We start from the raw sequence: 13,160 nt of genomic DNA, 5'->3' as shown, positions 1-13,160 counted from the left end.
AACTGGAACACTGATCCCTTAATTCTAGAATCTTGTATGCAAATTTCCGCACTTAGTGCGCACGCTTGCATGCAAGGTTATAGAATACTATGCGACTCATTTGGTCAATTAGATGGTAATTGGCAACTATGACGGGTGAGAATTGGAGTTAATTGGCACTAAGCCGTGACACAGGTTTCCACCGGTGGCTCGGAACGTTAATTGCGCCGCTGCTGTTCGGATGCTCACAGGAATTCTATAAGCATCAGAGCAGTGTCGGAGAATTTTAGCGCTACAGGCCACGGCAGAAACTTCTGCCGCAGCTTAGTAAAAGGGGGGTTTAGTCGGTATTTTAGTTTTAAAACTTAGCACTCAAGGGGGTCCTTTTAGATAGCTGAGGTAGAAAGCGGCCTTAGCGCGTCCTTACAGGGTTTTTTTTTTCTGTATGCTAAGGCTTTTTTTTTTTTTTTTTTTTTACTGCAGCCTGGAAGTGGCTAGTTTTCCAAATTAACGGCCATGCATTAATGTTGCCATTAGCGCATGGTGCCTATTTGCTAGGTGGTAAGGATTCACGCACTACTCCCATGCTAATCAGTTCGTGTGGGGTAGCGTAGCTGTGCAAATTGATTCACGCCATCACACCCACTCTCTGCCCCTTTCAGAGAAAAAATTAAGAAATATTTTATAAGCACACCGTTTGCCCAGGCAGGCTGGCTTTTTACCACAGGATGCCACAGCTGAGGCCTAGCCACGGGTGGGCCTGGACCCACCCACTCTAGTCTCAAGCCCACCAATAATTCTCACGCCCTTGTCATTGCTGGTGGGGATCCTCAAACCCCAACTGCAAGGGTCCTCAAACAGCAAGAGGCGTGGCCTAGTAGTAAAGCTGCTGTCTCACCACCCTGAGGTTGTGGGATCGAATCCCAGTGCTGCTCCTTGTGACCCTGGGCAAATCACATAATCCTCTATTGCCCCGGGTAAACCGCTTTGAATGTATAACCACAAAAAAGTGGTATACAAGTTCCATTTGCTGCACCCCACAGCATAGTCCAAGCCCTGGTGTCGCTCTGGCCTCCCCCTGCTGCATATGTGAAAACTAAGTATGCTTGGGGAGGACAGGGCAGGGGCAGAGCTGTGGGCTGGAGCAAGTGGAGGGAGAGCAATTCTTGTCACCAGAGGACCCCACCAGCACAGGTATTTTTAATGCTTTGAGCTGGCGGGGGGGGGGGGGGGTGAACTGGAATGGGGGGGATGTGGAGACCACATATGCCCACCCAGTTTGCCCAATGGCCCTCACTGAGATGCACTGGGAAGGGGAAGGCCCGCCATTTTGAAGTGGCTTTAGGCACCTGGGCCAATCAGAATCTTAGGCCCCTCCCCATTCATGGCAGAATTAGAGACTACTAGGAAGCTCGGAAAAGACCACAGTGGGCCATTCTCATAATCAGCAGGTGAAATATTGGCATGCTAAACCATCTGGAAACGGTTTAACGACCATCGTTAAGAGTACGGTAAGTTTTGAGAATCCGGCCCTCAGTGGTAGGGCTGACCCTGGATATCATGAAAACCAAAACAGCTTGTAGCACTCAAGGACGAGAAGTTGCTTACCTCTGGTATAATATCTTCCTGTTAGTCTGGAAGTGATGAGATGCTATTGAATTGATATGGCATTAGCACATCCTCTTTCTTACCTGAAATCTTCATCTTCTGACAACCCATCTGGTTCTGCAGGGACAGTATCACAGGACTCTGATCCATCAAAGGGGTTTGGAGACAGTTTGTTTCTTCCACATGAGAAAGATTCGGTGGACTCTGTTCTTGAAAAGGATCCCTCTGATCCTACGGAGAGTAGTTTATTGACCGAGGCCGAGAGAGAGCCAATTGAGGTTGGCAAGGAGGATCCACAGAGATGTGTCGAAGGAGATCCTCTTGGACTAGACAACGGTGAGCCATTTGGTTGAGCTGAGGAGCTGCCCAGAGTGGATGGCAAAGATCTATATTGTCCTGGAGACAGTAAACCAGGCTGGCCAAAAGTTTGTGATCCACCAGATCCCTCAGGTTGGGATCTACCAGTCTCTCCTGATGCAGGCTGGCTAAGTGCAGGTAGTATCCTGTCCTCTAGTCCAACATTTTGAGATCCTTCAGGTTGGAATCTATCAGACGCTGAAGGGGAGGAGCCAACAGGCGATATGGGCCTGAATCCAATTGTTGCTAATGACATTGGCCCTCCTACATTGATAGCATGTGATCCACTTGAACCCTCAGGCTGGGATCGGAGGGATCCCACAGGAACTATTCTGGGAATTGAACTCGGGGGTTTGATAGAAGCTTTAGCATTTGTCACCTCTCGTGCAGTACTAGAGCGTAGAATCTTGTTGACTTGATGAGCTGGCTCCATCTTAGACAAAGACAAAATAAAGCTAGTTGTGAATTTTTAGTGCAACTCCAAAACAGACTTAGTGGTAGATCATTACCCCAATACATTCTCATGTCTCCCCAAAACCACAGATCGAATAGAGCAAATAAATCCACTAATTTACCTAACCTCCATAAAAACCCAGGCAAACTCGTCCACAAACATCCTACATTAATTCTGGCACAGTCGCTTATACTGAGCCAACTTGACTATTGTAATATAGCCTACCTGGCAATTTCCCAGAAGAACCTCCAACGATTACAGCTGGTGCAAAATGCGGCGATCAGGCTGAATCTGGGTCTGAAGAAGTTTGACCATATAACCCCTTCCTACCGACTCCTGCATTGGTTGCCGATGGAGGCACGTGTGAAGTTCAAATTTGGATGTTTCTACTTCACGGTACTTTTCGGCCTAGCCCCCAGATATATAACCGACCTTTTCTCTTTCTCAACCAATCGACGTAAGAGAAGCTCAAACTTGAATTTTGTTTCTCCACCGGTTAAAGGATGTAAATTTAAAAGACACCATCAACATCTCTTCTCTTATCAGGCCGCATTATGGGGTAAAGACCTGAAACAATTACTCATGCTTGCGAATACTTATGGGGAATTTAGGAAATACCTATAAACATATTTGTTCCGAAAGTACTTAGGCAGCTACACTGACCGATCCCTCCCCACAATAACTGACCACTAAATCTTTAACTCTGTTAGTACTACTCAATCTGTAACTTTTGATCATTGTATACCGCATAGAACTCCACAGTCCTGCGGTATATAAACTGTTATTATTATTCCATAAGCCTTCTTCCATAAGCCTCAAATTTCATCTACGATACGCTGAAACTTCATCTGTGATCAACTTCAGTAGACTTATGCTGTATTTATGAAGGAGATAGATTGAACTTAGCCTCTCAAAGAGGTCCTCAAGCTCGGCCATTCAATGTGTTCCAACAGTTTTGTTCAAGTTGATCAGGGATGCCTAAATCTTTCGTACCTCTCGAGACTACGACGGGAACTCCCTACAGCCATTTCCTCATGGCGATCTGCACGGGGCAGAAGCGTAGGACGATCGCTCCTGCCCCGAAAGCCCTCTAGACCACCAGGTAAGGCCGGGAAGGCGGCAGGGAGGTAAAAAATATGTTTTTTTTAAATTTTCCCCCTCCCCAGAAAAAAAATCGCGAGTGCAGAAACCGCGAATGGGGAGGGGGAAGCGTACTGCCTTTTTTTAAATTTTAACATTCTTAAAAGGCTTTTGTCATGTCACACTAACGACGCGTTCAAGAACAGGTCCAAGCTTGGCAAGTGCAGGCCCTTGTTTGGTTTCTTATCTATAGCGTTTGCATTTCAATGTAATGATGATTAGGAATGTAGGTTGCTGTAACCCACTTAGGGCTCCTTTTACAAAGCCGTGCGCGTTAACCCTGCTAGCGCGGCTTAATAAAAGGAGCCCTTGGACTCGTGACAGGGTATCAGGAACGCATTATCGCAAGGATGTCCAGAGAATGGCCACCCGGATGGTCTCGGGACTCAAGGATCTCCCGTACGAGGAACGGCTGGATAAGTTGCAGCTGTACTCACTCGAGGAACGCAGAGAGAGGGGTGACATGATCGAGACATTCAAGTATCTCACGGGCCGCATCGAGGTGGAAGAAGATATCTTCTTTTTCAAGGGTCCGGCGGCAACAAGGGGGCATCCGTGGAAAATCAGCGGCGGGAAACTGCACGGGGACACCAGGAAATTATTTTTCACTGAAAGGGTGGTTGATCCCTGGAATAGTCTTCCACTTCAGGTTATTGAGGCCAGCAGCGTGCCTGATTTTAAGGCCAAATGGGATAGACACGTGGGATCTATTCACAGAGAAAGGTAGGGGAGGGTCAATGGGGTGGGCAGACTAGATGGGCCGTGGCCCTTATCTGCCGTCTATTTCTATGTTTCTATGTTTCTATACTGCCTTTCTGTGTTTACATTTATAGGCATTACTTTCTCTGTCTCTAGTGGTCTCAAAATCCAGATTTTTTTTAACCTGAGGGCTAAGGGGTTCCCTTGGTTCTTTACCCACTGCATTAATCACTGGACTACTCTTCCACTTCTGATAGTCCATAAGTCTCTCAAACTGCGTGCCACGGCACAGTGGGGTGACCCGAAGAGATTCCAGAATTTTATTTTGATTTTTAAAAAATTCCCTTCCTAAACATACACTAGAATGGATGTCAATGTTATGAGCGTCTGTGTGTGCAAGGTTACGGCCGCTCAGTCAAGCGCCATCCTTTGATGTGATTGGTCCTTGAAAACTAACGGGAAGTCATTTTTAGTTTTATTTTTTTACGGAGTAGTTATTCTAACTTGAACAATAAAGCAACCAAGGCTTTGTTACCATTTGGATCTTCTTATCTTTGCTAGAGCCTGATACAGTGACAGAGCGTAGCAGCCTCAGCCCCCTGAGGTTGTGGGTTCAAATCCCACACTGTTCCTTGTGACCCTGAGCAAGTCACTTAATCCCCCCCTAGTCATTGAGACTGCCAGGACAGACAAGGAAACATGCTACAGCCTCAGCACCTTGAGGTTGTGGGTTCAAATCCCACGCTGTTCCTTGTGACCCTGAGCAAGTCACTTAATCCCCCCCTAGACATTGAGACTGCCAGGACAGACAAGGAAACATGCTACAGCCTCAGCACCTTGAGGTTGTGAGTTCAAATCCCACGCTGTTCCTTGTGACCCTGAGCAAGTCACTTAATCCCCCCCCCCTAGACATTGAGACTGCCAGGACAGACAAGGAAACATGCTACAGCCTCAGCACCTTGAGGTTGTGGGTTCAAATCCCTCGCTGCTCCTTGTGACCCTGAGCAAGTCACTTAATCCCCCCCCCCCCTAGACATTGAGACTGCCAGGACAGACAAGGAAACATGCTACAGCCTCAGCACCTTGAGGTTGTGGGTTCAAATCCCACGCTGCTCCTTGTGACCCTGAGCAAGTCACTTAATCCCCCCCCCCCTAGACATTGAGACTGCCAGGACAGACAAGGAAACATGCTACAGCCTCAGCACCTTGAGGTTGTGGGTTCAAATCCCTCGCTGCTCCTTGTGACCCTGGGCAAGTCACTTAATCCCCCCATAGACATTGAGACTGCCAGGACAGACAAGGAAACATGCTACAGCCTCAGCCCCTTGAGGTTGTGGGTTCAAATCCCATGCTGCTCCCTGTGACCCTGGGCAAGTCACTTAATCCCCCCATTGCCCCAGGTATATTAGTTAGATTGTGAGCCCCCCAGGACAGACAGGGAAAAATGCTCGAGTACCTGAATAAATTCATGTGAACCGTTCTGAGCTCCCCTGGGAGAACGGTATAGAAAATTGAATGAATGAAAAATAATTTGTCACCGTCCCCATCCTCGCGGATAACCGCAGGAAACCATCCGCATGTCATTCTTTAAGGAGAGAGGGAAGAATCAGATTGTTCTGGGTTTCATCCAATGTCGTTAAAGTATACTCTATGCTTTAGCCTGACCCCCCCACCCCACCCTCCATCAGAACCTGAACCCTAGATCACCACCTGACCCACCTCGACCTCCCCAACCATCAGCATTAACCCCTTCCCTTACCCCAGGTGTCAGCATCACCCACCACAGTGGTTCTTTCCCCCACTCTTAATCCCAACCCCAGCTCTTACCAGATTCTATGGCGCTCTGTCGAGCACAGAAGCAATCCCCCGTTACTACTGCTCTGTGTGGGCCAGGTTTTTTGTTGTTTTTTTTAAAATGGTATCCTTGATCCCGGTGTCAGGTCAAAAGCACGCTGGGACAAAGGCGCACCCAGACAATTGAGCGCAGCGCGCGCCGCCGCACTGCTCTAAATTACTGTTTTTAGGGCTCCGACGGGGGTGTGTGTGGGGGAACCCCCTCACTTTGCTTAATACACATCGCGCCGTGTTGTGGGGGGTGTGGGGGGTTGTAACCCACCACATTTTACTGAAAACTGAACTTTTTCCCTGTTTTTAGGGAAAAAGTTCAGATTACAGTAAAATGTGGAGGGTTACAACCCCCCACACCCCCCACAACGCCGGCGCGATGTCTATTAAGTAAACTGGGGGGGGGTTCCCCAACAAAACCCCCCGTCGGAGCCCCTAAAAACTGTAATTTAGAGTGGCGCGGCGGCACGCACTGCGCTCAATTGTCGGCGCGCGCTTTTGTCTTTCGCGCCGTTGTCTATGAACCCTTGATCCCTAGTGGTAATCTTTCAATGTTACTGCTAGAGGACCAGTTGCCCAGTAAAGGCAGGGCCAGATTAATGATATATTGGGCCCTAGGGCCTAAGGGCACAATGGACCACTGGTCTACCCAGCAGCGGCAATTCTTACGTTCTTATGGCTCCTTATCAGGGGCCCCCTCCCCCACCACCATTTCACCTCTCCAGAAGTAGCAGGGGAAAGATTTGCACTGGCTCCCCATTAAGAAGCGTATTTCATTCGAACTTTTCTGCCTAGTATTCAAAGCATTTTTGGTTAGATCAGCCAGGATATCTCATGTCAGAATCGAATTGAGATAAGGTGTTGACGTACTTCACAACGCTGCTTCTTTGAGCATCCTTCATTGCTAGCTAAACACTTAGGGCTCCTTTTACGCTAGCATTTTTAGCGCACGCACAAGGTTACCGCGCACTATAGCGCGCGCTAGCCGAAAAATTACCGCCTGCTTAAAAGGACCTTTTCTTTGGAACACCTTGCCCACAGCTATCTCGGCGTCATTAGGTTTCTACCGCAGTCCAGAGCGCTAAATGTTCCGACACGCATAGAATTCCTATGAGCGTCGCAACATTTAGCGCCCTGGACTACAGTAGGAACCTCTATCGTGGCCTCTATCGTGGCTTGCCCCTGTATAAGACTCTGGCGAGACCTCTTTTAGAATACTGTATACAATTCTGGAGGCCGCACCTTCAAAAAGATATAAAAAGGATGGAGTCGGTCCAGAGGAAGACTACTAAAATGGTGCGTGGTCTTCGTCATAAGGCAGAAGGGGACAGACTTAAAGATCTCAATAATAATAATAATTTTATTTTTATACTAGTCTTTAAGCTCGTTACATTAGCGGGAGCTAGAATAGATGTGTCTGTCTGTCTTTCTTTTTGTCTCTCTCTCTCCTTGGCCACTTTCTGTCTTTCTTTCTGTCTCTCTATCTCCTTGGCCGCTGTCTGTCTGTCTGTCTTTTTTTTCTTTGTCTCTCTCTCTTTGGCCGCTGTCTGTCTTTCTGTCTGTCTCTCTGGCATTCTTTCTGTCTGTCTGTCTTTCTTTATTTCTCTCTCTCTCCTTGGCTGCTGTCTGTCTTTTTTTCTTTGTCTCTCTCTCTCTCTCTCTTTGGCCTCTGTCTGACCCCCTGTCTGTTTGTCATTCTTTCTGTCTGTGTCTCTCTCTGGCCCCCTGTCTGTCTGTCTTTCTTTATTTCTCTCTCTCTCTCTCCTTGGCCACTGTCTCTGTCTGTCTTTTTTTCTTTGTGTGTGTCTCTCTCTCTCTGGCCGCTGTCTGCCTGTCTGTCTGGCCCCCTGTCTATTTGTCATTCTGTGTCTCTCCCTTCTCCCTTGTCTGTCTGTCTTTCTTTCTGTCTGTCTCTCTGTTGCAAAAAACCAAATATGTAGAGGGATACAATCGTATATTTCCAAAACAATTAAATCCAAAACGTATTGTTTATTGAGTTTAGTGGAAGGGTCTCATTCATACCACATCAAAAAGATCACGGACAAAAAGAATAATAATAAATTAAAAAACGGAGAAAAACAAACCTCATACACAGGCAGCCGGGCAACCTGCCTGTCTCTCCGTGGGCCCCCTTCTGTCTCCCCCCCCCCAAGCAAACCAAGATTGCTGCCTGCCCCCCAGCACACCCCTCCCCCCAAAGCAGCCCCCCTTTCCCTCTCCCCCTCCACTTCCCTGTACAGCAGTAGCAGCCGGACGCCTCACAGCACCCGCACCCTGTCCACTTCGTCCAGGCCGAAGGACACCCTCCTGCCGTTGCTCTCGGCACCGCTCAAACCGCCGAAAGCACCGCAAGCCCACGCACGCCGCACGTGATGCAAATCGAACACGGCCACAGAAGCACACAGCACGGCGGCAGGGATCATGGCCTCCTCAGTGCGCATGCGCACTTGGGTTTTATTAAAGAGGATACTGCAATACCAAAACAGTTCTAAGCGGTTCACAATAAGAGATGGACCAACAACCAGTGAAATACAGTCAATACAGGCAAGAAATACATTATGAGGTAACAAGGTCTAACCACGAAAGACCAGGTGGACTCTTTGGTTAGAAAGGGTTTCTTTACTCTCTTCGGTCCATCAGAGCATAATTTGATGCTTCATCATTCAGAATTCTAGTTCAATCACTTATACTGAGCCAACTTGACTACTGCAATGTCACCTATCTGGCAATTACCCAGAAGAATATGCAGCGATTACAATGGTGCAAAATGCAGCGGTCAAACTGATCTTCGGGTTGAAGAAGTTTGACCATGTGACGCCTTCCTTCCGACTCCTACATTGGCTGCCGATGGAGGCACGTGTGAAGTTTAAGTTCGGATGTTTCGGCTTTAAGGTACTGTTCGGTTTCGCCCCTAAATATATAACTGACCTTTTCTCCTTCCCAACCAACAGACTTAAGAGAAGCTCACACCTGAACTTTGTATCTCCACCGGCCAGAGGATGTAAATTCAAAAGTCATCATATCAAGACCTGGAACAGTTACTTATGCTTGCTAATACTTATGGGGAATTCAGGAGATACCTAAAAACATATCTCTTCCTGAAGTACTTAGGCGGTTGATTTGTACAATCTTTCCCACAATAACTGATCTCTAGAGCCGCTATTCACTAGTTTTAACCTGCCAGTTCTACGCAATTTGTAGCATTTTTAATCAATGTAAACCGCACAGAACTTCACGGTCCTGCGGTATATAAACTGTTATAATCTAATCTAATCCTTAGGTTTGTATACCGCATCATCTCCACGTTCGTAGAGCTCGGCGCGGTTTACAGTAGAAGAAATAGGAAGGAACTACAAACAGAGGTTAGAGGTAGAAGTGTGAAGAAAATTTAGAGGACTTGGGATGCCAAGATATAAGAGTTTCCTTGATTCCTAATTTGGAGGAAGAGTTACATTTTTTTGAGAAGAGCCAGATTTGTCAAATAGATGGGTCTTTACAGATTTTCTTAAGGATTGGTAGGAAAAGACTTTTAATACCATTTCGCTTAATCAAGCATTCATTTTACCAGCTTGAAATGAGGACGTTCTGTCTAAAAATCTCTTAAAGCGAACAAACGAGTCCCGTGAAAATGGCTCAAAGTAGGAGCAAAGATAATATGGGGCCGAACCGGTCAGAGTTTTAAAACAGACACAGGCGGGAGAGGGGAGATATGATAGAGACATTTAAATGCCCGCATGGCATGAGTCGAACCTCTTTCAATTGAAAGGAAGCTCTGGAATGAGAGGGCATAGGATGAAGCTAAGAGGTGATGGGCTCAGGAGTAATCGAAGGAAATACTTTTTTACGGAAAGGGTGGTAGATGCTTGAAACAGTCTCCCAGTGGAGGTGGTGGAGACAGAGACTGTGTCTGATTTCAAGAAAGCCTGAGATCTTAGAGAGCGGAAGAGATAATGGTTACTGCGGATGGGAGGCTGCGAGGGGATATGATAGAGACGTTCAAAATACTGAAAGACATCGATAAAATAGAGCAGAAAAACAAATTATTTACATTGTCCAATGTGACACGGACAAGAGGACATGGTTTGAAACTAAGGGGTGACAAGTCCAGGACAAATGTCAGGAAGTTCTGCTTTACGCAGCGAGTGGTGGACGCATGGAATGCTCTTCCACAGGAGGTTATTAAGGAATCCACTGTGCTAGGATTCAAAGGCAAATTAGATGCACATCTCCTTATGAGAGGCATAGAGGGATATGGGTGATTAGAACAATCAGGTGTATACCTGACTGGGCCTCCGCGTGTGCGGATCGCCGGACTCGATGGACCATGGGTCTGATCCGGAGATGGCAATTCTTATGTTCTTATGGCAGACTGGACGGGCCATTTGGCCTTTATCTGCCATCATGATTCTCTGTTAAAAGGGGGGAGGGTACATGACTGGGGGGGTTTCTTCTTCTAATAAATAGGTTTTAATTGACTGTAAAACTTTGTGTCGTGAGCTGATATTTATTTGAATGTAAACCGTTTGTAAACCTTAGATACCGGGCGGTATATAAAGTCTTGGAATAGAATAGTTCAGAGCCTAGCTTTGGGAATGATAGCATTAATAAATTTCTAATGAGCACTGGGAACTATGGAAGAACTTACTTTGAATGGAAAAGCTTAACAGAGCAGGAGAGCTGCCAGTTCAAGAGGGAAGCTCAGTCCTGGATTTCTGCAACCCTCTCCTGGTACATTATGGTGCCCGAAATGCTGATTTCAATTGGTGGTACCTGAGACTACCAATGGCACACTGAATTAGGACTGGCCAATAAAGTCTGCCTCCTGGAGCTGGGTAACTCGGCAGCAGTGGGCCGAGAACCAGGGAGGTTGGGCAAGTAATTTTCATTCTCCGCTGCCTCTGGTACAAACCCAAGATTCCAAGGGTAGACTTGCTCAAAAGGGTGAGATTTAAGTTGGCGGTACAATACCCTTGGACTGGATATTAATTGCGCATTGTATGAATCATAGGGCCTCTTCTATTAAACTGAGCTAGCCATTTCTAGTGTGGGGAACCGCGCTGAATGGCCCGTGCTGCTCCCAATGCCATTCAGCGCGGCTCTCTGTGCTAAAAAAGAGGCCCATAGTGTGCTGAACTCTGTTCTTTCGTTCCAATAAAAAAGATTTAGGCAATGTTTTACAAGATATAAATTTACAAAGTTTTACAAGTGAAAACAGGTTCACAAATAGAAAAAGCAAATAAAATCTGTAGGTTTTTTGTTTTGTTTTTTAAATTTTGATTTTTAATAAAAGGTTCTGGAAAGAAATAAGCAGACTGGGGGGGCGATATTATGACAGAGTTCACGGAATTTGCCCAAGTAATTTAACCGGTGTGTCGCAAACTTTTTAAGCTGCTGCCACACTAATTTCGGGGCTGCAGCTGGAGGGCAACCAGATGTGCGGGGATGTCAACGCAATGATGTCACGCCCCTGTGCGATGTGATCACGTCGAAATCTGCGCACGCGTGGATGTCCTCCTGCCACGGCACTGAGCCTCCTATTACCACCGGGGAGGGGGAGGGGGTGCTGCAGGAAAGGCGAGGAGTAGAGGCGTGGCTGACTGAACACGGGACGTGCCTCTCACCGCGAGAGCCACGTCCTATAAACAGTCACCCAGCGCCGTCATCTCGGGGCACGCCTGGAATCCTCAGGGGCAAACAGTTTGCGATACACTGAATTTAACAGTGAAATTCCGTGGGCTGAAAACTTCCCTCCACTTAGTAAGCGCACAGATTTTCAAAGGGAAGCTTTATTTATACGAGACTGTTTTCTCCAGAGACACAACACAAGTGCATCTACTCCTCTAAAGCCCCTATGCAGAGGGAAATACTTTTTAAAACCAATAGGAGGAAATATTTTTTCACTCAGAGAATAGTTAAGCTCTGGAACGCGTTGCCAGAGGATGTGGTAAGAGCGGATAGCGTAGCTGGTTTTAAGAAAGGTTTGCACAAGTTCCTGGAGGAAAAGTCCATAGTCGGTTATTGAGAAAGACACAGGGGAAGTCACTGCTTGCCCTGTATCGGTAGCATGGAATATTCCTACACCTTGGGTTTTGGCCAGGTACTAGTGACTTGGATTGGCCACCGTGAGAATGCGCTACTGGGCTTAATGGACCATTGGTCTGACCCAATAAGGCTATTCTTATGTACTTCCCCCAAAGCCCTTGTAGCTCAGCCCCTCTTTACTGTGACTAAAGCAGCCTTCCCATTGGCCGGAGCATACCACAGCCTCTGTACTGGAGGGGGGGGGGGCACATGGAGAGCTGTAACAGATTAATCTCTGAAAAATATTCACATACTTAGCCATTCTTCCGGCTTCGAGACAGGTAATGTACATCTTTTTAGAATCCTGGAAAAAAAAAAATCCAGACAGTTGGCAATCCTAGCCTCATGGGTAGTGAGCACATCTAACATGGCCCTTCTAAACCTTTGGGCTTGAGGCACATGCCTAGTTTGCCAACATGAGCCCCAGCTGTTGTACCGGAAGACCATCTCTAGGGGTCTAGGGCATCATTGTGAGCCCAGTACAGCAATGAGAAGAGCTGAGAGCACGCGCTAAATCGACGCGTGCACTAACCGCTAACGCGTCCATAGGATAACATGCACGCGTTAGCGTTTAGTGTGCAGTAATATTGACGGCAAGCTAAAAACACGAGCGCACCTCAGTAAAAGAGGGGGGGTCAATTTTTTTTCCGAGAAAAAAAAGAAAAAGCGCACTTACGTTTCTCACCTAACCCACCCCTACCCTCTTGTGAGATTGTCATTGGAATGATTTTATGTTTCATCTATATATTCTGATATTTGTCAACATTTGCTTATTTCTGATCTGAAGAAGAAGGTATTGCCTTCCAAAACTAGTCAATGTCGGTATTTAACATAGTAAAGGACAGCAGATAAAGAGACCTGATTGGTTCATCCAGTCTGCTCAAAAGTGACAAGCTTTACAAATTCATGATTATTTATTTCATTTGTTTTCTATCTTGTCCTTCCCAAAGAGCTCAGGATGGGTTCAAATTAACATACATAATATACAGTTAAGAGG

At 46.7% G+C, this 13,160-nt stretch overlaps 1 protein-coding gene across 6 annotated transcripts in view; it reads right to left on the bottom strand.

The window, feature by feature from the left end:
• Positions 1–13,160, bottom strand: part of INPP5J (inositol polyphosphate-5-phosphatase J) — a 107,308-nt gene that overhangs the window by 67,674 nt on the left and 26,474 nt on the right. For 5 of the 6 annotated variants that reach the window (XM_033957088.1, XM_033957089.1, XM_033957085.1 and 2 more), the window contains one exon: positions 1,671–2,377. In XM_033957088.1, the coding sequence (XP_033812979.1) occupies positions 1,671–2,377 (707 nt within the window). Of the gene's footprint in view, positions 1–1,670; positions 2,378–12,417; positions 12,453–13,160 lie in introns of those variants that run through there. The other variant, XM_033957086.1, reaches the window with a different exon arrangement.

Source organism: Geotrypetes seraphini, chromosome 8 (genome assembly GCF_902459505.1).
Source record: "Geotrypetes seraphini chromosome 8, aGeoSer1.1, whole genome shotgun sequence".
Classification (NCBI taxonomy): domain Eukaryota; kingdom Metazoa; phylum Chordata; class Amphibia; order Gymnophiona; family Dermophiidae; genus Geotrypetes; species Geotrypetes seraphini.
Note: the sequence above shows the minus strand (reverse complement) of the source record. Positions and strands in the feature narration are given on the sequence as shown.